General features: G+C 37.0%; 1 protein-coding gene across 2 annotated transcripts in view; it reads right to left on the reverse strand.

Annotated features, from left to right (window-relative positions):
* Window positions 1-4,901: 4,901 nt before the first annotated feature.
* The window catches only part of CFAP418 (cilia and flagella associated protein 418), a 22,432-nt gene continuing 1,863 nt past the window's right edge, over window positions 4,902-25,470 (reverse strand). The window contains exons 2-6 of one of the 2 annotated variants that reach the window (XM_081258668.1): window positions 21,792-21,879; window positions 18,396-18,460; window positions 17,803-17,868; window positions 10,079-10,174; window positions 4,902-5,978 (exon numbers count right to left, since the gene is read on the reverse strand). In XM_081258668.1, coding sequence (XP_081114794.1) covers window positions 5,825-5,978; window positions 10,079-10,174; window positions 17,803-17,868; window positions 18,396-18,460; window positions 21,792-21,879 — 469 coding nt within the window. In that variant the 3' untranslated portion in view covers window positions 4,902-5,824. The remainder of the gene's footprint in view (window positions 5,979-10,078; window positions 10,175-17,802; window positions 17,869-18,395; window positions 18,461-21,791; window positions 21,880-25,470) is intronic. The other variant, XM_081258669.1, reaches the window with a different exon arrangement.

Raw genomic sequence — 25,470 nt, forward strand, 5'->3', positions numbered from 1 at the left:
ACATGAGCCTAGGTCATGCACAGAAACCACCTTGCTTCTAGTTGGAACCAGAGTTTGGTTAGATCTGTGAGGTCAGCCAACCCCCCAGGTCTCTCTCCCTGTTGCTTTCTGGCTAAAATGTAAGTTCCTTCAGGCTCTCAACACTGCTCAACATCTCTAGCCATCCCCTGCTCACTCACCTCCCCTTAGTGTTGCCCCTGGGCAACTTCATTCCCCACACCTTCCGGGATGCCCTTTTGTGGTGAACTCCACATGCCCTTACACTGCCTTAACTAACAAGGCTTTCTTGCAATGGCTCCCTGAGGTCCTTTCATTCTCAAAGTTTGAGATGCCATTCTTCTCCCCCTGAGTTCAGATGAGGACATGCAGTCCTCTTGGAAGGAAGGGGAAGATTGTGAACAAAAGTTCCACACACATAGTACGTGTCACTCGGAAAAAGTGTTCGTCATCTTTCTCCCTCGACTGCATCTTCCAATTAGTTCCATTCCCATCTCATGGAACTACATGGGACAGGTTCTTAATCCAATCCTACTTCTCCAGTGCAGCCTCTTATCTAACCACACTACTCTGCCATATTTACGGTATAAATCAAGCCAAAGAAATTTACTTGCAGCTCTTTAAAAACAACTTAAGAATCATTACCTACAAGAAAGAAGAGCCTCCTTCCCTCCCACTTGGATTTCAATGCCTATGCTCTGCAAGGACCCTGTTTACTTCTCTCAGAGAGTATTCATGGCCTCAGCAGTCAGTGGTTCACTTCTTTCTGCCACTGACTGAAAGCTCCAAGAGGATGCAGATCATGCGTTTTGGAAACCTGCATCTCTCTGACCCCAGAATCTGGGCTCTTCCTCACAACAGGAATGCCATCTCCCAACATATGGCTAGCACAACACTGGACCCACAAGGCATTCTAAGAGGAACAGTATTCAAGTACCTCAAGCTGGAAGGAAACTCATATGTCATTAAATTCAACTCGCATTTTGAATTTGAAGCCCAGGACACAGTGGCTTACCCATGGTGCCCCAGGAAGTTAGTGGCACACGGTCCCAGATAGTTTCCCCTGTACCACTAAGAGATCATTCAAGACTACAAAGAGATTGCAATCTAATCTCCAAGATGAATATACAATAAGCACACAGATAATTATAATACAAGGCATTATATGAGAAATAGAAAGTTTGAGAGCAGATGGGAGGGGGAGAAATCACACCTTTAGGCTGGGGTGAGGTAATCAAGAATGTGAAACAGTCCTCAACCTTTTTGGTCACAAGACCCTTTTACTGTCTAAAAAATGACTGCAAACCCCAAAGAGCTTGTTTTTTGTGATTATATCTATTGATATTTATATTAGAAATTAAAACTGAAAACATGAAAAACTATTTAATTAACTTAAATCCACTGCAAATCACTTGTTCGAATCACTACTAGTCTCATCAGTAAAGTCTCATGCTCAGATTGGTAGATACGAGTTTTCCAAAATTCTAATTTTTGCTTGAAGACTTACATTTTATCATTGGCAACAAATACTGACCAGTAATTTTCCTGGAGGTGACTCACTTTGTTAATTTTTGAGAAAACGTATGCTAAATAAGTCTGAATACCCATAGTTTGTCAGTTGTTCTTTCAAGCAAAAGTGAATTCCATGAAAAAAGTGGTTTGTTCGGCTCACAGATTGCCCAAGTGCTTTTTGTGTACTCCCCATTTAGTCACACAGAATATTTAAAAGATATGCTTTATTAATCTTACTGCCTTTATGAAGGACATTAAGTGAAACTGACTTTTTCTATTGCAAGTGCATGGTGCCACTGCTTTGAATCGTAAGGTGCCAGCAGTTTTACCTACTATTTGCACCACGAGTATAAATGTCAATAAAGTGAAAACGTGAAAAAGCACTAACGTCTTAGTGTTACGAACATAGGTTTGACCTTGTGCGCCTCCTGAAAGACTCCTGGGGACTTCTCTGAGAGTGGACAACACTCTGAGAACCACTAGTGTACAAGACACAGGCTTTGAAAAAATGAGTCAGATTTTGATAGAATAAGATGCGGGAGGGCAGGAACGTTAGGACGGTAAGATGTGAAGTGTATCTAAGGAACGGTGGGTGGGCTGTAGGTCTAGTTGGAAGAGGAGGGAAGAAGAGGCAGAAGAAGCCAAAAAGATACTGTGAAAAGCCTGGAAGGTCTTCGTGAAGATCAACTAGGCTGAAACCAGACAGGAGAAGAGGCTAGGGTGAGCAGGTGTTTTTGAAAGTTCTTTCAACTTATATAAAAATAAAGGTAGACATGTTTACATTTACTAGTTATAAAATAAACGTGACAGCAGAGCTACCTTTCTCATATGGAATATTTAGGGAATGAATAAACAAACGTGCGGTGAAACGCTTTCCTATAAGAAACATGCTGCACCAATTAATTTAGATAGTATTACTTTTAGAAAGAAAAATGAGAGAATTTATTAAGCACGTATTCTGAACTAAAAATTATACTGTTATATTATTTTCACATGTTATATGATTTAATCCTTACAACAAGCTTACAAGAGAGGTATCACCACTCATACAGATGAGGCAAAGGAAGCCTCAAAAGTTTAGTAACTTTCCTCAGGACATGACTTTCAACTCTGATTTTGTAACACTTCATATTGTCACCCATTATCTTTGGGGAAAGTCTGAAAACAAATTTAATTATCAACCATATGTATATCTATATATTCCATGCAATATTTTTAAATTTTGGTGTCACAAACCCAAATAAATGCGATACAATGTAAAATCTCTAAAGAGACTGTATATTTTGAATTTTTTCTTTCCTTCCAGAATTACCTTAAACAATATGTAAAGCTGATTACTAGCTGGTATCAGCTGATAGAGGTTTTGTTAAAACCCAACAACTGAAAAAAAAAAATCAACATTTGAGTTACTGTTGAGCTTCATCACAATACTTACTGGATTCAAGAACTTTTTCCCACTACATTTAAAAATATCAGATGAGTAAGGAGGGAAAACAATTAAAAACCATAGTTTGATGCCATCTTCTTTGGCCCAAGAAAAGAAGAGTGTTAAGTGTACTGACATCATCATACAGGTCTGGATGCACACCACCATATCAACATGGCTCCTTCCTGCACTTGGACCTGTTCTTTTAGCTACTACACTCTCTTACACGTGCATGTACACACATACATGCTTACACACACACACTAAAACTTACGGCATGCTTCTCTTCCCCAATGCAAATAAATAAATTCTTTGTTCAACTGGATGGTTGGAAATATTTTGTTGGCATTTTAAAGGAAATTATCAAAATTATATCAAATTAATCCCCAAATGAATATTTTATTATAAAACAAAAAAATACACCTAAATACAGAGTAAAGCTACTTATTATTTATTCATTTCTAGGCAAGATAAGTGTCTGAGAGTACAATGCAGTTCAAATAAAGTAGCTACCTGGCTTGATAAAAAATAGATACTCATTAAAGGTAGAAAATTATTATGAATATTGAAAATAAATATACAAAACATCTTGAAAGTTTTACAGACTTTGCACTTAAAAATTATAGTTGATTAGAAACTATACTGTTCTTCTACATTGATACTAAAATAACTGCATTTTGGCTTAAATTACAACTGGTAATAATCTATCCATTTGTATATAAACATAATATTCTTTCTACATTTTTGATTAAAAATTATACAATATTAAAAAGCTTATAAAGTAAATTGCCAACAAAAATGTGAACTCATTTATACATTTCTGACATTAGGGAACTAAAATATTATAATTATTATGTTATGGAATGCCAAACATGGGCAACATATCTAAGTTATAGAAGGGTTATGATGAAATAATTAAAGAGGAAAAAAATTTCAAATCCATAATTTAGTAAATTTGCTCATTTAAATTAAAAAAAAATCACCATTATGAGTAAATATGCCAAATACCATGAGGTTCTGAATGTGGACCTTGTTGCTCTGCTATTTTTTGAAATAGGCGACTTCAACCCAAATCCCCGTTTCCTTTTTTTTCCTTTAAAAGGATCAATTTTTTAAAAAAATGTATGTATGTATTTATTTATTTATTTGACTGCTTTGGGTCTTCGTTGCTGCATGCGGGCTTTTTCTAGTTGCGGCGAGCAGGGGCTACTCTTCATTGAGGTGTGCAGGCTTCTCATTGCGGTGGCTTCTCTTGTTGCAGAGCACGGGTTCTAGGCATGTGAGCTTCAGTAGTTGTGGCAGGCAGGCTCAGTAGTTATGGCTCGCGGGCTCTAGAATGCAGGCTCAGTAGCTGTGGGACACAGGCTTAGTTGCTCCATGGCATGTGGGATCTTCCCGGACCAGGGCTCAAACCCATGTCCCCTGCATTGGCAGGCGGATTCTTAACCACTGTGCCACCAGGGAAGCCCCCCACTATGTTTCCGATACAATTACACTGAGATAAAATTTTAGGGGTTAAAAAATTTTTATTGAAAGATAAGATTGGTAAACATATTCTTAATACAAAAATGTGAGCATCTGCCGCAATGAGATTTATCCTGTTGGAATACTAGACTTACTGGAGCAAGTGATACACATATGCAAATGTGTCACGGTTAGGGGAAGGAGTTTAATGACCAGATCTTTCTTTGCTTGAGTAAAATGGCTGGAACAGATTCAGTATAAAACTACGCAGATCATAACTTTGCTTCAGTTCCTTCCTTTCAGCAAGCCTGTGTCATGCATTTGAACAATATATTAGACACATGCGGTAAAGAGCTTCTGGCAAATTGGAATCTCTTGATGGGGCGGCGAGCTGGTAATTTTGAGGTAACCGATCTTCTGAATGTGCTGCTACTGTAGGGTTCCTCAAGTCTTAGTCATATTAAGAAGGAGCCCAACAGGTTACCTGTTGGTTCAGCTATGCTTTCTTTTTTCATGTACTCACCAATAAACAGTATGTCAACCTGATCCTACCAGAAAAATCAACAGCCTGCCTGAGAAAATATTTTACTTGCTGCTGTCTTTACTTAATGGAGTTTTAGGGCATTAAAGGCAAGAAGGTACTTGGAAAATCCAAAAATTACCTGTCTGTATTAGGATCTTTCCTTGTACTTTTAGGTGCATCAAAAACCCCCACTTTTATATAGAAATGAATATTTGCTAAAAGAGCAAACTAGTAACTTCTGATATCTAAATGAACAAAAGGAGGAAAAATAAGCTAAAACTGGTAATATATGCTTACTACTGTGCATAGTATTGCTTTGAATTGGTGAAGTTAGATCAGATACAGGCAGTGATTTCACCTACAATATACCTATACTCCCGAAAATCCTTTAATTAGCCACTGATCACATGGTTTCTGACATGTCTAAATTATGATCTTTGCTAACAACAGATTTGACTGGAAGAGGTGATGTGTACACCCCTCAATGACCTCTCTGCAGGGCCAGCTTTATCCCCTTTAACTGCTATAACGAGGAATGTTTATGCTAAGTATATTAGCAGTCAGTAGTACTGCAGTTGCTACTGAATGGCTATACATTTGTATGAAACTCCACAATTAAATTTCTATTTAACAGGGGAGAGGCTAGCAAAGAAGTATTTGGATAACCTGTTACCTTACTTACTAAGTGAAATGTCCATATACCAAAAAGGAATAATTCCAAAATGTTAAAGCACATTATCTTCCCAAGTCCATTTGGTCTTTGAAAATTTGTCCAGCCATTAAATGCAATTTCCTGTCTTTTCCAAAGGGCATGATACTATGTACCTTTATCTAAATGTTGTGACAATTAACAGAGACTGTTCTCATGGATGTATTTGTCTGAATGTGGAAAGTCTGCATTCTTAGTGTTTACCGCAAACCCAGCGAAGGTGATGATCCGTCTGAAGGTCAATCAGTTCTTCAATAGTTCTCCAGCTGCACTGGCAGGCGTATGCCCGTGTTCCTTTCTTCTTTACCAACTTTGTTTTTAATTTGTGGAATTCTGGCATATTGTTCCTATTAGTAAAATAAGAAGGTTTTAGCACAGTAGCTGTGTTCAGTGCTTAATGACTTAAAAAAAAAAAAGAAATTCTAACTGCTTTATTTTCCTATCTCCACAACATCCAAACGCTAAACTACCTGGTGCTCACATGAAAAACAGAAGATACATTTTGGTGTTCTCTTTCTGAGGATTTCAATGTTTTTAAATGGCAATCCTCTAGGTCTGTTTATTAAGGCTGTTGTAGAGCACAGTGACCTAAAGAGAAGAATTATTGATCTGTCTTATCAGAGATTACATGATATAAGAATAGAGTGAAAGATGCTGGTTCATCTCCTACCTCAAATACTCACCTGTGCCATATTTTATTTTATTTTATTATTTTAATTAATTAATTAATTTATTTTTAAATTATTTATTTATTTTTGCTGTGTTGGGTCTTCGTTTCTGTGCGAGGGCTTTCTCTAGCTGTGGCAAGTGGGGGCCACTCTTCATCGGGTTGCGCAGGCCTCTCAGTATCGCGGCCTCTCTTGTTGCGGAGCACAGGCTCCAGACGCGCAGCCTCAGTAGTTGTGGCTCACGGGCCTAGCTGCTCTGCGGCATGTGGGATCCTCCCAGACCAGGGCTCGAACCTGTGTCCCCTGCATTAGCAGGCAGACTCTCAACCACTGCGCCATCAGGGAAGCCCAATATTTTAAAAGCCTGCAGTGTGGAGGGGCTTCCCTGGTGGCGCAGTGGTTGAGAGTCCGCCTGCCGATGCAGCGGACACGGGTTTGTGCCCCGGTCCGGGAAGATCCCACATGCTGCAGAGCGGCTGGGCCCGTGAGCCATGGCCGCTGAGCCTGCGCGTCTGGAGCTGTGCTCCGCAACGGGAGAAGCCACAACAGTGATAAGCCTGCGTACAGCAAAAAAAAAAAAAAGCCTGCCGTGTGGCAAATGGAGGGCATATAAGAGGCATAAAGATAACAGGCTTTTGATGGGTTAACTATAGAAATTTTTCATTAATAGAGAAAAAGTGCTTGTTATTTCTATGTGTTGAATTCATATTATATCTCATTTGTTTCAATGATCTGCTTATTTACGTATACTACCAGAAACAAAACAAATGCCTATCCTGAAATAAATGTCAGTAATTTTTTTTTTTTTTTGCGGTACACGGGCCTCTCACTGTTGTGGCCTCTCCCGTTGCGGAGCACAGGTTCCGGACGCGCAGGCTCAGCGGCCATCGCTCACGGGCCCAACCGCTCCGCGGCAATGTCAGTAATTTTAACATAATTAAATCTATGTGCAGAACTCATGAAAATGATAACCATCTGACTTGATGCTATTATAAAAAAGACTGCAGAGTTAAATTTAATTAATAGAAAATCAATTATAATTTTCATAATCCATATACTGAATTTTTGTAAATATTCCATGACAAAAGAAAATGAAAAAATTCAGAGTGAAATGATGAAAAAATACAAAGTGAAATGATGAAATACACTATAAGTATTAAAAAAAAAAAGAAATACACTGTTAACTGTTACTTGTTGATGTCACTGCAACAGAAAGCAGGAAACAAAGTGCCCTCTGGTGGCCAATGGGCACCACATTCGGTACTGCACAAAATTCAGGCACAGTTTAGGTTAGACCCTAACAAAACCTAAGAGATTTTCCAGGCCAACTGTCTGACTTCAGGAAACTGAGGCTTTGACCAGCTGAACAACTTAGCTAAGGTTACAGTGAGATAGGGGAAGAACTGAATAAGTTTTACTGCAAAGAAAAAAGCCGAACAAAACTAAATGTGTTTAATGAAAACTAAATGGCTAAATGAAGGACTGTCCTTTATTCAGTATGCAATATATTTTGACAAACTTAACATGTGTCACTTGATTGAATACTTACAGATTTCAGGAATAGGAATCATGAAAGCCAAGGAACTATCAATAATTAATACATTTAAGTAGTGCATATTTTAAAAGCTGAGAAAGAAAATTTCACTATTTCCCATAAAGCAAACACAGTTTAATAGAAAAATAAGAGCATTTTATTTAGCTATTATGGCAGGATGGTCAAGTACAGCTTATACTTCTTTTAGAAAGTTCTAGAACTTGTCAAAGCTAGGATACACTTATTGCCCTCAAGTGTTTCATCTCCCCTCTACTTTCAAGCAGATCACATCTTCATTCACAAATCAGGCAGTGAGATGTGAAAAGGCCTCCATTTCCTAGCTTCCCCCTTGAACACATCAGTATATGACCTCTTTCCACCCAGGCACAGAGGCAGCCTCTTCCTATCCAAGGCCCACTTTCCATCAGCACTCTAAACCCCAAAGCCTCCAGGACCTTGTTACTCACATAACCTTTCCTTCTCTTGTCTTCCCCACCCCCCCACAATATAAACATCAAAGCATCTCCTATCTTTAAAAAAAAATATTTATTTATTTATTTTTGGCTGTGTCAGGTCTTAGCTGCAGCACGTGGGATCTTTCGTTGTGGAATGCAGGCTCTTTGTTGTGGTGCGCGGGCTTCTCTCTGGTTGTGGCACATGGGCCCCAGAGCGTGTGGGCTCTGTAGTTGCGGCATGTGGGCTCTCTAGTTGCGGCATGCGGGCTCTCTAGTTGCAGCACGTGGGCTTAGTTGCCCTGCGGCATGTGGGATCTCAGTTCCCGGACCAGAGATCGAACCAGCGTCCCCTGCATTGCAAGACTGATTCTTAACCACTGGACCAACGGTTAAGGGAACCACTGGACCAGGGAAGTCCCAGCATCTCCTATCTTAACTAAATGATCCCTTAACTCTACATTCACTGACAGGCTTCCAAGTCACCTTTCTGGGTAATACCATCCAGTTTCATGGTTTCATCTACCACTTTACAGTCTATATTTCTTATCTGAGCTTCAGAGCCCCAAAGAGTACGTACGGGCTCTTGACCTGGGATTTTGGGACCACACTAGGCTTTATTTGGGTTGGGTACTATGAAATCTCTCAAATTGTAATTTTTCTATGTATCTGCATATTTGAATTTTTCTGTGCGTATGTTGAGAGGATTCAGATTTTCAGAACAGTTCTTGATGTGAAAAGTTTAAAAACTCTTACATTAACACTAGAGGGGACTCCTAGAGATTTACATGAGAATGGATGCCAGAGAGGTGTGAAGAAAGCCTCTCACTGTTTTCTTTATGCTACTGCAATAATTCTGATGACTTGTATCTGAAAATATAGCCTTTGCTTAGGCACAGGTTTGGGGGGCCCAAAATGCATGATATATGTACTTTACTAATTTTTAGCCCTTATTTTTTATTTGAAAATGTGAATGTATAGTTCAAATACATTTTTATAACTTAAAAACATTAGGTATTCACTGAGGATTTAAGGATGTACAAATTACAAAAATATGAGTAAGACAGTATCCCAACCACAAGGAGGGAGGCAGACATACACCAACCTAAGATATTTTCAGTCTTTTATTACAGTAAGTGCTATAACCGGTACAACGTGCTGTGGACACACGGGAGAGGATGAGTTTACTTCCAAGTTGAGAGAGTGGTAAGGGAATCATAGAAGATGAGCAATGAACCATACCCTGAGGGACAGGTAGGGTTTAGGTAGATAAAATGGTGGGAAGGTAGCCCAGGAGGTGGAGAGTTTATACAAAGTCATAGGGAATGGGAGCATTGTTTTGATGTAGCTAAAACCTTGCAAAGGTGAAAAGTATACCATGGAAAGACAAACAAAGCTGGGTGATAGATAGGTGGGGACTGGATTATGGAAGGTCTTGAATGTCACGCTAAGGAATTTGGACATTATTCTGTAAGCAGAAGGGTTTTGGGCAAGAGGATGGCATACTCAGAGTTATGCTTTAATTCTCAGCAAGTGAAGGGTGGTCTGGAAGAAGAGACTGTACACAGGAAAGTCAGTGAGGAGGCTACTTCCGAACTCCTGTCCAGAAGTAACATGTCCTTAACTAGGCTGACAGCAGACAGATGGAAAGGAGGAGATGATGCGAAAAATATCAAAGATGGGGAGGCCACACAATGTGGCCAAGGCCACCAAGAGGCATTACTGCACAGTAAGAAATATAAAGTTGTATATTCAGTACATTTTTCACAGAGTGAAGTTCTTTAGAAACATACCTGAAAAACAGGTAATCACATGATTTGTCCCACCCATAGTCATTGTAGCTTACTACCCAGAAATCACAGGCTATACAACGCAGATGGTCACACGCTCTGTTCAGAGAAAAAGAACTGTACGTTAGAAATTACTGGTAAGTTTAAATATGAAAATATGCTGATTTATTCACAGACTATACCACATATTACAGATTACTGAGTAAACAACAGAAAAGTAAAGATGAATCTGAGTATAAATTTTTATACTATTGGTCTGATTACCTATTTGAACTTTCAGGTTAAATTTCTGCACAAACCTACCTATTTTACTAAGATCTTGCATACTGATACATATATGCACACATGTATATTTACATATATAAAAGAAAAAAAATGGATGTGTAGATCTTTTAGTTCAATGGTTTTCAAATTTGTCTGAGGCAGATCTTCACTTAAGCTACCTTCTTTACCTGTTGTTTCCCTTCCTAATGAAAATTTCAGGATGCCTCTATCACAGAATTTGCCACATTGTATTGAAATGCTGGGACAATATCTGATTTGTTTCTGTTTCCCCACTACTTGGCATTAATGTATTCATTCACTCACTTAAAAAATATTTACTGAAAGACTACTATGTGCTGGTGAGATTCTGTCCTCAAACAGCTTAGATTCTAATTCGAGAAGAAATACTCATAAATTACGTAGCACGTTAGAAGGTAAAAAGTGCTTTAAATGAAATAAAAAGTAGAGTCGATAAAATTGGAAGTACTGGGAGGAAGTGTGTTATAATTTTAAATACAATAGTCTGCATAGGCTTCACTGGTAAGGTATATCTAAGCAGTTTCTTTAAGTGGAGTGGTAGTTGGTAAAGGAAGTGGGGTTAAGAGAAGGTTATATTTAAGAAGGAAAAAGAGCAGGTTTGTGTACTGATGGCAAAGATGCAGTGAAGGGAAAAATGCTGCTGATGAGAGAGGGTAGAACTGCTAGAACGATACTCAGCACATAACAGGTACTCAGTGACAACCTGAGGAACCGAAATGCCAAGCAAATCTCAAAATTCATATAGTACGTACTAACTTCAGGAGTAAAATGATAATATATGGTAAGAATTATGAACTGCTGCTGCAAACCATTTGATTTGTATAATAATTGTGATTTAAAGAAAACTTCTCCATTGTTTGAAGTATTTTAAAACTAGAATCAATATAGATACATTTGATCATCTAAAAATTAAAAGGAAACAACAAGTTTTTAAGATACCAAAAACAAAGTGAAAAGACCAATAATAGAGTGAAAGAAAACATTTTCAACACATAGTTAAATACTTATACTGATAAAGAGTGCTTACAAATGACAACAAAGAAAAAAACCCTAAAAATATAATTCTGTGTCACTAATATAGGTAGCATAGATTAGTAGTTAAAGAGTGTAGATAAGATTGCCTGCGTTCAAATGCGGATTCCCTAGCTGTGTAACTATAGTCAAGTAACTTAACTTCTCCATGACTCAGTTTCCCTATCTGTAAAATGGGGATAATAATGCACACCTCATAGAAGAATTATGAGGAGCTAACCAAGTTAATATTGATAAAGTGCTCATGACAGTGCCTGGCATATAGCACTTTATTAAAAAGTTAAAATACTACATAAAGAATTAAAGTTTCAAGCAACCATGAAATATATATTTAAACCAACTAAGTTAGCAAAAATTAGCACTCTCAGACATTTCTGGTGGGTATGTGAACTGCTATAACCTTTTGGCATTATTTTAAGATTAAAATTATACCTAGCTGCTGCACTAGCAATCCCATTTTGGGGACTATATTACATATAAATAAAAGCACCAGAGTATAGGCGTGTATCTCAAGAATAATTTCTACTGCAGTGCTGTTGAAGTGGCAAAAAACAGGATACCACCTGGATAGCTATCAAAGAGGGAAAAGACTGAATAACATTTGTACTATGAAATATTAGGCAGTTGATAAAAGAGTTAATTAGATTTAACTACTGACATAGAGGTGCACAAGGCAAGGTACACAATAACATATATAACATGATCCTGTTTTTGTAAAACCTACCCCGCAAATTTTCCTGTATATGTGTTTATAATAAGTTTGTAAGAACATGGAGAAAAATGTGGAAGGTAATATACCATGCAGCTATCACTGGTTGCCTCAGGAGGGGTGGGAATGGAGAGGAAGGAAGGAGAGTACTATCTTTCTCCTTATACATTTTGACTTTTTATTTTTTTCAAAAAGCATATAATACTTCTGCAATTAAAAAATAAAATAAAATCCATCATTATATATTTTTTCACTTATTTCCCTCTAAAATTCAGATAACTTAACTTCAAAATTGCAAATATATTTTGGCCTGAAAGTTTCTTTGAGAATAAATGCTTTGTATTTCTAAAAACATTAATCACAACAATAATTAAACACTTAAAATCTTAAGTTTCATAAACAATTCCGTATTTCCTTTTAAACTGTTAGCAATTTATGAAGTTGAATTTGTACATATGGAAATTCAACACAATTACATTTGTACACATTTTAACTTGGATTTTGAATGTACCAGTCAGGAAATGCAAAATGATGGTTCCCAAAGCTGCTATAACTTGCTTTCTTATGCATATGTATTTATTACATGATTGCGCAGAGTGCTAACTTTAATGCCTTAATACATATGTGAATTTTGGCTGAATTACTGCTGTTGTGGGAACTATAATTTAGAATTTCCTGACATTTTGTATGTGTAAAATTTCAACCGTAATGTTAAATACAGCTTTTTAATTTACAATTTAAGAGTTTATTCAAATCTATTCACACTACCACATTTTCCTACAAACACTGTCCTCTGAGAAAAATAAAACTAACTTGCAGCTAAGAAATCATTCTGCTGCTATGATCCACTCTATTAGACCATTATTATACCAGTCTATGGAATAAGCCAGGCTTGCAAGTAGTTTAAAAAATAACAACGAGAGTAAAATTCAATTTGGCTTGAAAATAACACCTTGGTTTCATCTATATCTTATTAACGCCACCACGCTTTGCTACTGCTCTTTCTCCTTTACACCAAGTGGGTAAAAGATTCAAATCTTTACACTCTAAAATCATTCGAGATTACTCTCAAACCAGAGCTTTATCCAAAAACCAAACAAACATAACACATGAAAAATAGGCAGAACAGACTCGATTTCCTTTATGCCCTAGGCATGTAAATCAGTGCTTATTTTCAGGGCTTAAATATATTTTTCTTTTATAACTATATATAAAAGAATATCTAACATAAAGTCACGGCTCCAATGAAAGATAAATTGTCAGGTCTTTCCTCTAAAATCTGAGTAAATACAAACATGGAAGTGTCATCAACAGCTTTGTCCTTTTATCAGGCTAGTAAGTAAAATCTTTACTATTTTAAAGATGTTAGTGGTGGGAATGTCCCAAATATAGCCCAATATAGTCTTCTGCACAGACCCTGGTTCTCAGTCAAATCCTATCAGATCTACACAGTGGACTGGGGAGTCTTGCTGTTTGGGCAGCTGGAAAACAACAGCTGCAATAGCAAAAGCGGCTTCCCTGTTACATACATTATACAAGCGTCTGCAAATTGGTATACTAGAAGGCATAATGGACTAGGCATCAAGTTACACGTCTGAGTCCTTGCCTTGGGCAAGGCACAGGGCTTGGGAGTCATTCTTGACAACTTTCTCTCTTGCCTCCAACAGCCATTTAATCACTGAATTCTGTCAATTCTATGTTCTAAATATCTCAAGTGTGACCCTTTTTGCCTACAGCCACCGCCACCACTTAGGTCACAGCTGCCATCCCTGTCTCTTTCCTGGACCACCGGTACCTACTGCCTGTTGACTGGTCTCCCTGTGTTCTCTCCTGTCTTGTCTCTCCCACTTCCATTCCATTTTCCATTCTGGAACCAAAATTTCTTTCTTTAGAAACACAAATATGATTTTGTCACCCCTATCTGCTGTAAAAAAAAACCCCAAACAACCCAATGGCTTCCACTGCTATAGGACATATTTTTCTAAAATCCTCCAGGGGACCCCAAACCAAACGTCCCCTGACTACCTCTCCAGCCCCACCAGGAGCCATTCTTTCCCCCACTCACTACACTCCAGCTCACCTGGCTGCTCTCTGTTCCTCCCACACCCCTGGCTCCTTCCAGCTCGGGGATCGTGTAACATGGTGGGTCCTCTGGCTCCAACGCTCCCCTGCCTTTGCTTAATTCCTACTTATTTATCATATCATAGTCTGATTAAACGTTATTTGCTTAGGAAAGCACTCCCTAACACTTCATATTAGTTAGGATGCCAATTATCTATGCTTATAGTATTCTGTACTTACCCTTCACATTACATATTATGTGGAAATTAAATAGTTATTTGTGGAATTAAAGTCTCTTTCCTCATCTAGACTGAAAGCTCATTGAGGGCAGGGAAGTGTCTATTTATTTGTTCACCACAATGTGTTCACTCAAAACCTAGGACTTAGCAAGGACATGATGAATTAATACGTGTTTAATGAATGTAACATCAGTGCCTCAATTTCCTCATTTATAAAACGGGGTTAAAAATTCTTGCTCTATCTGCATCTTGGTTTTTCCCTGTGAAGCAGGTGAACCAATACACATATACTTACAAAAAAGTGCTCTGGACAGTATAAAGTACTTCACACATATAATATTTTACATGCACATGAATATGTATGTGCTTGTCTTTCTGTGTGTGCTGATCTATGTCATGAAGAAGGTGGTCAATGATTAGTATCTTTGTGATGGGTGAAGAAAAAAAGATCTGTGAATATAAACATTTACCTGTGCGTATATATGCAAATTGTATATGTGTTTTCCCTTCTTGTCACTGTGCAAAAGGTAGGAATGGGGTCGAAAGATTGTGGCATTCTCATGGATCAATGTTATATAATAGACATACATTGAAATTCCATCTGGAACGAGATTCTTCTCTGCTAGAACTAAATCAAAGTACATGTAAAAAATACTACATAAAAGAAAATCTTAATAAAATATTTACTCTTGGAAGTAAACCAGAACACATAGAGATATTTCCTGAGATAAAATGGAAAAGTAGTAGAATATAGGATTCTTGCAGCTGAGGTGTAACAGAATGAGAAGGCAGCACAAACAGAAGAGAAAGACCCACAAACAACTACAAACAACTGTACCTACAGTAGCTAGCTGACCTGCAACGTGGGCGCAATTTTAATGTATTATTTCATTTAATCCTTACAAGAACTCAGTTTCCTCACCCATAAAAACTAAAGTATTTATGGGTGAGGATACTGAGGTTTTGTAAGATTATATCCCTTCTCAAGGCTTCACAGCTTGTAAGAGGCAGAGTGAATATCTGAACTTAGGTATTCTGTCATCAGAGCCCTTTTTCTTCATGCCCTGGGTATAATCATTTGTTTCTTTATCAGTTTCTCTACTGGCCAGTGTTTTATCTTTTTTGGTATCTAGTACCTAGGGCATAGAGGGCATTCAATGAATATTTAAAAAAAGAAAAGGAAAAGGAAGTTCAAACAGAATGACAAAACGAGTCTACAGTAAGTGAATTAAGCAGGTAAGACAGTGGGGACATGCATTAGAAAGGAGTGTCATTCTAGACAGGGAATAAGTGTAAAAACACTCAGAGGCAGAAAAATATAAGTGGAAAGTAGAAGGATAACAAGTGTTCTAGTGGAAGTAGAGTATCTAGCCCAGGCTTTAACCGGAGGTGAAAGAACTAAAAAGAGAAGAGGAAGAACAACAATTTGGTAAAGCAAACAATGAGTTTAGAGTTAATACGAGACAGATGGCAGCTCTCATTTTCCTTCTGAACAGGGGAGAGGTGCTCAAAATGTTATGTTCGGTATATTTTCTTTAATGCTCTATGTGGGTGAGACTACAGAAGATGGAAGTGGATGGTAACTGGGAAACGTTTGCCGTCTAGCTCAAGGATGACTTGAGGGAAGCCTGGATTCGAGACAGAGTGGTCTGGAAATGACTGAGACAAATCCAACTGGGTAGACACAGTTAGTCAGCATTGATAAGCAACCAGACTGTATTCTTCTCTAAGGGCCGTATGTGTCTCTAATCCTTTGAATAGACAGTCCTCATCGCAAGACGATTCAGGTTCTATCAACTCTTTATTTACAGCCCTCACAGCAGGCATCACCCCTGTGGGCTGCTACAGCCTGCCTGCTGCCTGGTGTTCCTGGTCCAGGCTTGCCCAGATTCTCAGTTTCCCTCTGGTCCTATAGCCCTTTTTTTCCAGGCCTCCTAGGATCTAGGCCAGCTCTACCACAACCCTCCAACAATGTCCTTTTGGATCCCACTTCCATTATTCAATATAACGGTTATCTCTCCTGAAACGTGATCAGAATGTAATCATATAGCTCAGTCTTTTATTTCTTTTATCAGAAAATGAAGAAGTGCTTTAGAAATAACTAGACAAAATATAATAATCTAGTTAAGTAGGCCTCTATAAAAACAGAACCAAACTTAACAGGACATTAAAATGATTTGCTGAACTACTTACGATAGACAAGACATGGAAACAACCTAAATGTCCATAGACAGATGAATGGATAAAGAAGATGTGGTACATATATACAATGGAATGCTACTCAGCCATAATAAAGAATGAAATAATGTCATTTTCAGCAACATGGATGGGCCTAGAGATTATCATACCAAGTGAAGTAAGTCAGAAAGAGAAAAACAAATACCATATGATATCACTTATATGTGGAATCTAAAATACAACACAAATGAACTTATCTACAAAACAGAAATAGACTTACAGACATAGAGAACAGACTTGTGGTTGCCAAGGGGGAGGTGGGTGGGGGAGGGATGGCTTGGGAGTTTGGGATTAGCAGACACAAACTATCATATATAAAATGGATAAACAATAAGGTCCTACTGTACAGCATATGGAACTATATTCAGTATCCTGTGATAAACCATAATAGAAAATAATATGAAAAAGAATGTATATATATGTATAACTGAATCACTTTGCTGTACAGTAGAAATTAACACAACACTGTAAATCAACTATATTTCAATTAAAAAAAATTGCTGAAAATCTATCTGTTTCTCCACTTTACGACAATGACAATGGAATAGGCTAGGAGTCTGAGGCTGATAGGGGCTTGGGGTAGGTAGCATCATGACCATAAGATTGCCCTGAAAGAGGTACTGAGTGAGATACTGGGTGAAAGGAGGGTTGGGGAAGAGACAACAAAAGGAGGCTTTCTCCTTTTGAAATATGTAAAATCAAGAGACTATGCTTAAGAACTCCTTGGGTACTACAGACCCACAGCTTCTCATGCTGACTGGCCAAGGCAGTGTGGGTGACACATCATATAGTTCACCTGTCCTACTCACTGGTTTTCACTGCCTGCAAGGAAAAATGGCAAGACAGAAGCTCACCTCCTGGTGTCTTGTGGAAACCAAGCTGGGATGGAAGTGATCCAGGCACTTCAACTGGATCTTAAAGAAGGGTGTCAACACAATGAACAACACATACCCAACACCACAGTTTTTAACAGCTATCACCCAAGAATAATAAACATTTTAGTAAAGTGTTCTTAGACTGGCTAACAAAATATACCTTTTATTATGACACAGACCCATGCCAAGATGATAAGAACTATGTTTTAACAGGGTTATCAATTTGGAAAAAACTAATTAAGAAAGTATAACATATTTCTGACATCTTACCTCTGTGAAGTATTTGTCCCAATCCCACATGGAACTGTGCTTCCACCAAGGTATACTGGGCTGCAGCTGGACATGTTCAACAGATGGGAGAAAAATAAAATTAAAACATAAAAGAAACATGAGAAGTTAATTTGGCCTCATTGACTCTATATTCTTGTAATCAAATTGTATATTTTCCTGAGCAAGCCAACTATTTCAAGGAAGAGGTATTTATTTCAGGGTCAGTGTGTTATTGGATAAAACCTGTATATTCAGGAACACTCAAGGAGTTAAAATGAGTCCCAGAAAAATGTGTTTGCCAAATAATGTAAGGGACAAAGTAAATACTGAAGAATATAACAGAACATTAATTTTGAGAAACCATTCATACTTTTTTTTTATGCAGCAGAAAGTTATTTACAATAGCAATAACCTCCCATTCAAGTTCCTTTACACTAAGGAGTCACAGACAATAAGAACACTGAAAATGCTGCTGTTGGTCTGTCTCCTGAAAGCCGACCAGTGCTTTGTTGCTCAATGTTGTTAAACGGTAACAAAATCTACTAGACCATGCTCACCAGTGTGTGTAATTCACCAAAGCAATCCCAACTTACCTCTTACCAAGGCCTTGAATGGAAGCTCTGACAGATGTGTTACCTGAAGATTTAGATTTTAATTTCTGTTAAAAAAACAAAACAATAAAAGGCCAAGGGTAACTTAGAGAATTGTAACATGAAAACTAATATTCTTTATTTTATAACAAGAATATTTTTAAAATGCCTTAAAATTTCCTATGATTTTAAAGTTTCTGAAATGAAAACAAGGATCAAAACCCTTTAAAGGCAAAAGGGAAGTAGACCTCCCTGAGGAATTTACGAATTACTCTGCTAACGTTTAGTCTAGAAAATTGATATACTGCCATTATTAGCATGCTAAGATTTAGAGTCACTTTATAACTCTTCAGTTAATACTAGAGTTCAATGATTTAATATGAAGGAGCTGCTATTTAAAACTTCATCCTGGAAAAATTCAATTGAGGAGTAAAAAAAACCTCAGACTCATTTTAAAGGCTGTGAATGGTACTCACCTGAACTAAAAATAAACTAACCAAACTCCTGGGTAACTTCAGGAATATTACTTTTGATCAAATGGAATGGTATCAACCATTAGATGTTCAAGGAAAATGTAGAGCTACCTAGTCACAACCATACAGTAGTTCCTATGTGGTTACATAACATCATCATTAGCAAGCATTTATTAAGTGTTAACTGGAATAAGGTACCAAACAACATGGCCGGCCACATACTAGGACCACCGCCAAGGAAAGGAAGTAGGATGGAGAAAAGGCAATTTAAACTATGCAGAGACATGTCATCATTTTACCTAGTAGGTGAGGAAATTTAATGGAGACAAAAATACTTTACTGTTTCTCTTAACTCTTTTATTTGTTGAATAAAACTGATGTTAAACAGAACTGGAAACATTTTTGGTGCATAGCTGAAAAGTAATAATGTGCCTAAGTCTCTTTTTGTCTTTGGGAGCATGCTCCATGTGCCATCCAGGCTGTGTTTACAACTCAAAGCTGGCACACTGGGACATGTGCTGTTGTTTCTGGGCTTTCTCGTGTGAGTCTGAGAGTGGTTGACGAACAAAACAACCTGCAACTGATATAATATTGTAAATCAACTATACTTCAATTAAGAAAAAAAAGAAACACAACAGAATGGGCGAGCAACGGAGGAGGGAGCAATACTCTCAAGAGCATGATCTGGCCTCTGAGGACAAGGTGGGCATGGACTGGCAATTCACAGACACTTCTTTTCCTCATCCAATCAGTGTTTTACATTGATCTGCTCTCCTCCAGAAGTTTACTTGGGTTGCTTTCTCCCCTGCAGGCTGGATAACTGGATATAATAACTAACTTCAAAAAGGGAGCATACAGAAGAAGTGCATAAAAGCTTATATCTTCAGGATTATAAGAGCTATTTTAATTTCAGATTAGTATATCTTCTCTAATACTTCTTTAGAGAAATACTTCCTTCTCTTTCTGAAATGCCTCGAACTGAAGAGAGAGTGCCTCACACACAGATACATATCCTGTAGTGCTTAATAAATAATGAATTGCTCAGATGATCAATGAATAACATCATGTAGTTTTTTTCCTACCACTAATTGAATTAGTATTGCTATTCAGCATTTATGATGCATTCTGTTCACAGAGTATCCAACACCATTGCTATTGTGTTGACGTGTTATTCAGCTAGGCCATCAGTGTATTAATTTACCACAGATGAACTGAAAATGTTAAATTTAGAGAAATTAAGATTTTTTTAACTTGGTTTTATTTTTATTCTTTTTTTAAAAAATTGAAGTATAATTGACCTACAACACTATGTTAGTTTCAGGTGTACAACATACTGATTTGGTATTTCTATACATTACAAAATGATCACCACAAAAAGTCTAGTCATCATACAGAGCTATTACAGCATTATTGACTATATCCCTCATGCTGTACATTTCATCTCTGTGACTCATGTATTTTGTAACTGGACGTTTGTACATCCCTCATGTATTTTACTCATCTCTCCCACTCCTCTCCCCTCTGGCACAGAGAAATACAAAGCTTAAGATCTATACCAGTCACTTGAATTTTAGTCTGACAAAAAAAGAAGTGGCCCATATCCATAATCTTAACACAATCATTGCCTAGTTATTTTTAGTCCACTGTCTTGCTTTAATCTTCCCTACCTTAAAAACAAACAAACCAACCCTCTTTGGTATTATATTTATTTCTTAGATTTTTTTCCTTGTGGTCCTTGTAATTTAGACTTCCATTTGGTCTCTTTCTAACAAATATATATATATATATAAATCTATAAATCTAACAAATATATTCTGTGCCCACCAAACTGGTAAAAATGAAAGTATATACATTCTCATCGCTGCTGGTGAGAAGAATACAAATAAGACAGTCACTTTGGAAAACATTTTGGCAATGGGTAGAAAAGTTGAAGATGAGCACACCTTGTGACTTCCTAGGTTTATATATCCTAGAGAAACTCCTATACATGGGTTAAAAAAAAAAGACATACAAAGATATTTGATGAAGCATTGTTTGTAAGAGCAACCACTTGGCATAATCAAAATGTCTAATCACCAGGGATGTAGATAAACTGTGGTGGAGTTATGTAAGGGACTGCTATACATTAGTTAAAACTGTTTATGGCTACTTACATATGTAATAAAAGTATAAAAGTATGGATGGAAAGGCTAATGGTTACCTTTGGGAAGGAAGGCAGTAGAGTAAGATTTGGAGAGTTCTTAAACTATAATTTTTATTTCTTTAAAAGAAGTCCAGGGAGTTCCCTGGCGATCCAGTGGTTGGGACTCAGTGCTTTCACTGCTGTGGCCTGGGTTCAATCCCCGGTCAGGGAACTAAAATCCCACAAATCACATGGTGTGGCCAAAAAAAAAAAAAAAAAAATCCAGAGGAGCAAATCTGGCAAAATGTTAAGATACGTTCAGTAGGACTAGTAAATATATAGGTGGCTGTTATATTATTTTATGAGCTTTTATAAAGTTGATATAGATATATAAGCATTTTAAAAAATAAAATACTACCAACTTAACTGATTAGTTCACGGGATGAGAGCAACGGCAAAGCATTTGAGATGCTAAGCACATTCCTATAATGAAAGCTGATTTTGGTCTTTTAGAAAAGTATTCTTAGAGTATACAAATAAATACAAGTAACCAACTTCATCTGCAAGTTGACTTTTGTTCAACAGCTTTTCTAATTTCTCATTCTTGCTGAGAAATAAAAAGCAAAACACAGTTTCTAATTTTTTTCTTATTTAAATCTAAGTGGAATAATTTCTTTAAATAATTGTATTTCTCAGAATTCAAAGGACTATAGATACTTGTGTATTCTAATAAGTTTTCAGACTATTCTAAACATGTCTTGAGATAATGAAAGAATTACTGTACATTTAGAACATTTGACTTACAAAGCGTTTTTTGTCAAAGTTGGGCTCTTCAAATATTTCGTTAATAAGACTATCAAGATCATGTTCTTTTTTAAATGTTTCTGTTGATCTGAAAAAACAAACAACAAACAAACAAGAAAACAGCTGAAGCTTAAGTGCAGAGAAAGTCAGCCAGCATCAGAAGAGTTTTGTTTAAATAAAGTTCATTACTAGAGTTGATAACAGAAGGACAAATGCGATGTTCTTTTTTTCCTACTATGGACATAGCCTAGGTTTCTTGAGAAAAAGGATGTAGTTCATCAGGTACAAATTCCCACGTGTACTTTTACATACTTAAAATACAACGTTTAAAGTTGTACATTATATATAAGAGAAAGGTGGGTATGCACTTTCCTAAATTACATCAACCATTTTATTTAAGAATACAAAATATGTACAATTATAAGTAGAACCTGAGAATTATAAACAAAGATAATTTTAATATGTCTGATTTCCCCCTAAGGGTTCCACTGTAAGGCAAATAATCATACCTCTTTACTACAGGAGCCAAAGGTTATATAACCAAATGATTAATTACACACATACACACAAAAAAATGATATTTGCTTGACAGAGTATCTCAACTACCTCTTTACCTTCTGCGGGTAAAGCCATCACAGGATTACTAACAAACTGTTACTGCATGGAACTCCTATTTAATAGCTAACATTTACTGAATACTTTACATAGATGAAGATATAGGGACTGGGAGATTCAAAAACTCGCCAAGGTCATATAAATAGTGGGAGGAGAGGCTTGGAATTGAATCTAGGGCAGTCTAGACACCTAACACTAAATGAGATTAACTCTCTTTAGAGTTTACGTTACAGATGCTGTATATCATTATAACTTTATAACTTCATTGGATCATTAAATTATTTGTTTTAAAAGACAGGTTTTTTAGACTAAGTCTCTATTTCTAGAAACACATTTGCTCTGAAATTGTTAACATCAGGATTATAGCCCTTCTTTGATACTGCTTAGAGTAAGATAATTAACCTGATGTAAGAAAACGCAGAGGCTACTGCCTAACACTGAATATCTGATTCCATCTATGTCCAGACTTTGCCTCTTCAGTTTTTCCCTAACTTTTACCCTTAATATCTTCCACTGTATACTGGTTTCTTCCCAAGTATGCTAAGTATGCTTTCCTCTTCAAAGAAACATTCCAAAACCCCTCTTGAAGCTGCCACCCTATTTTACTCACTACTGAAGAGTAGTCTATATCCATTATTTCTACTTCCTTACAAGTATATTGGATTTAGCATCAGCTGGTGATCTGGATAAGGGTTTCTTAACCTTAGAAGTACTGACATTTGGGACCAGATAATTCGTTGGTGTGTGTGTGTATGTGTGTACCACAGTGAGAGGGGCAGGCTATTGTGCACTGCAGGATGTTTTACAGCATCCCTGCTTCTACCCACTAGATGCCAGTAGCACACCCTTCCCCAGTTGTGACAATCAAAAGTGTCAAGACATTGCCAAATGCCCCTTGAGTGGTAAAGTCATCACCTGTTGAGAACTACCCACCTGGTTTAAATTATTTAACCTCTCTGAACCTCAGACATTTTATATGTAAAAAGGAAATCTAGACAACTATTTAAAACTTCTTCCAGGTGTAATATTCCATCTCTGGCCTCTATATCCCTCAACTATAGTGAAACTCCTTTTTTTATAGTCACTACTGCCCAAATCACTACATTCAATGGCCTTTCTCAGTTCCAATTCTCTTTAATCTTTCAGAAGCACCTGACACTTGTGTACCAATTCCTTCAATTTCTTTTGTGACAGCAGGTTGCTAAGATGTCCTCTAGAAATTCTCTCCTCTGGTTTTCATGATGTACTCTCTGGGTTCCCCTCTCTCATGTAATTTCACAATTTCAAGAATCAGATGCATTCAAACTTTACCAGTCTACTCAGTACTGTTAGAAATCCAAACTATCAGCTTCCATAAGATTCTGGTCTGTTATTAGACCACACAATTTCATGATGCCTACGCTTGCCTATGCTTTGCTACAGAAGTGGGAAAAAAATGCCATCATTTCATTGAGAAAGCATATAAATTTTAAACGACAGTATACTTTTTGTCTTTTGATGCTATAATACAATAATCTTAGTCAAAGGTTAGTAAACATTTATTGGTTCCCTACTTAACTTTGCTTCCTATACTGAATCTTGATTTAAAATATAATTTCTGTCAAAAATAAAATAAATGTAAACACTTGAAACCCACAATTAAATGTGACACGTATACATAAAAGCTTAAATCTGGATGTACAATGAATGTCCTGGTAGACTTGGAAATATGAACTTGGGCAAGCAACTATTTTTCTAGGTCTTGGTCAGTGAAATGAGCATAATAATAGTATTCACCATGTAGGGATGTGGAGATTAAATGAAATAACACATGTAAGACATATAAAAAGGACTCAGTAAGTATTGGCTATTATTATAGATATCATCTATGAGGTTATGATATTATCTCTAAATATTCCCATCTGTATCATCCTGAACCACTTTATTCTTATTGCAGTTCAACTCACATCAGTCTTTCTTTTTTTAAAAAAAAACTAATCACATATTTCTCTTTATCATTTTGAACTCTTCATCAAGTTGTATATGTTCTGACCATTTATATTAGCAGTAGTTCCTGGTATCCAGATGTGGCATGGTCATTTATTATCTGCAGAGCTATTGTTTTTAAGGGACAATTTTGGTATTTTAACTCTTTTAGAAAAAGAGATACAGGCTATACCACTACACAATTGGCAGGTAGTCTCCTATTAATAAATTCATAATGTAAATCAGTTCCTAACTTTTAGGTATCAATTTTGGCTCAGGACAAAATTTTAATATTTGACATTATATACTACATTTGTTATTAAGTTTAGGGTCTTCGTTGCTGGGTTTTTTTTGCATAATTTACCTTTACAACTACATTGCCAAATGAAGTGAAGGACAACACTTGAATTCAACACATGAATGGCAACAGTACTGGTTTGTTCCAGCTTCTATAAATGTATTATTGAAAAATCTGAGGTACTAAGGTGGGATGGGATGCTACAAGGATTATGGATTTTAGTAGTATAACAACAGGCTACGGAGAGAGGTACAAAAGGACCTGTGCTTGGAGAGGATCCGTCTTAGTAACCCTTAGTAACCCTTTCCATTTTCAGCAGCCTGCTCCAAGACATCCTATCCCTCTGTGCTAGTTCTCCTAAGATGAATAGGCTCTGGAAGGCTCTTTGATAAATTTTCTCCATGCCCCAAAGGAATAAATAAAAAGAACAAAAGAACTTGCAAGGTAACATTGTTGTAGGATAGGAATGGTAGATGTGCTGGGAATGAGTACATAAGAATGTCCAACATTCAAGATAATAATATACAAATTAGTGAGAGTGATATTTGCATAAACAGTCAAATGAGCGTTAGCCCATTCAAAGCAGTCATCTTTTTTGGCCGAGTCCCCACTAGGGATGAACCCATGCCCCCTGCATTGGGAGCTCGGTGTCTTAACCACCGAACCGCCAGGGAAGTCCCCAAAGCAGTCATTTTAGTTGGCTCTACAATTATTGTTTAGAATGCTGCCAAGTACTCGACTAATTTTTAGAACTTCTGTTTCTAAATTTTAGACTCTTTTCAATGTTTTTATCTTCTGAGG

Source organism: Mesoplodon bidens (genome assembly GCF_964165515.1).
Source record: "Mesoplodon bidens genome assembly, chromosome: 16".
NCBI lineage: Eukaryota > Metazoa > Chordata > Mammalia > Artiodactyla > Ziphiidae > Mesoplodon > Mesoplodon bidens.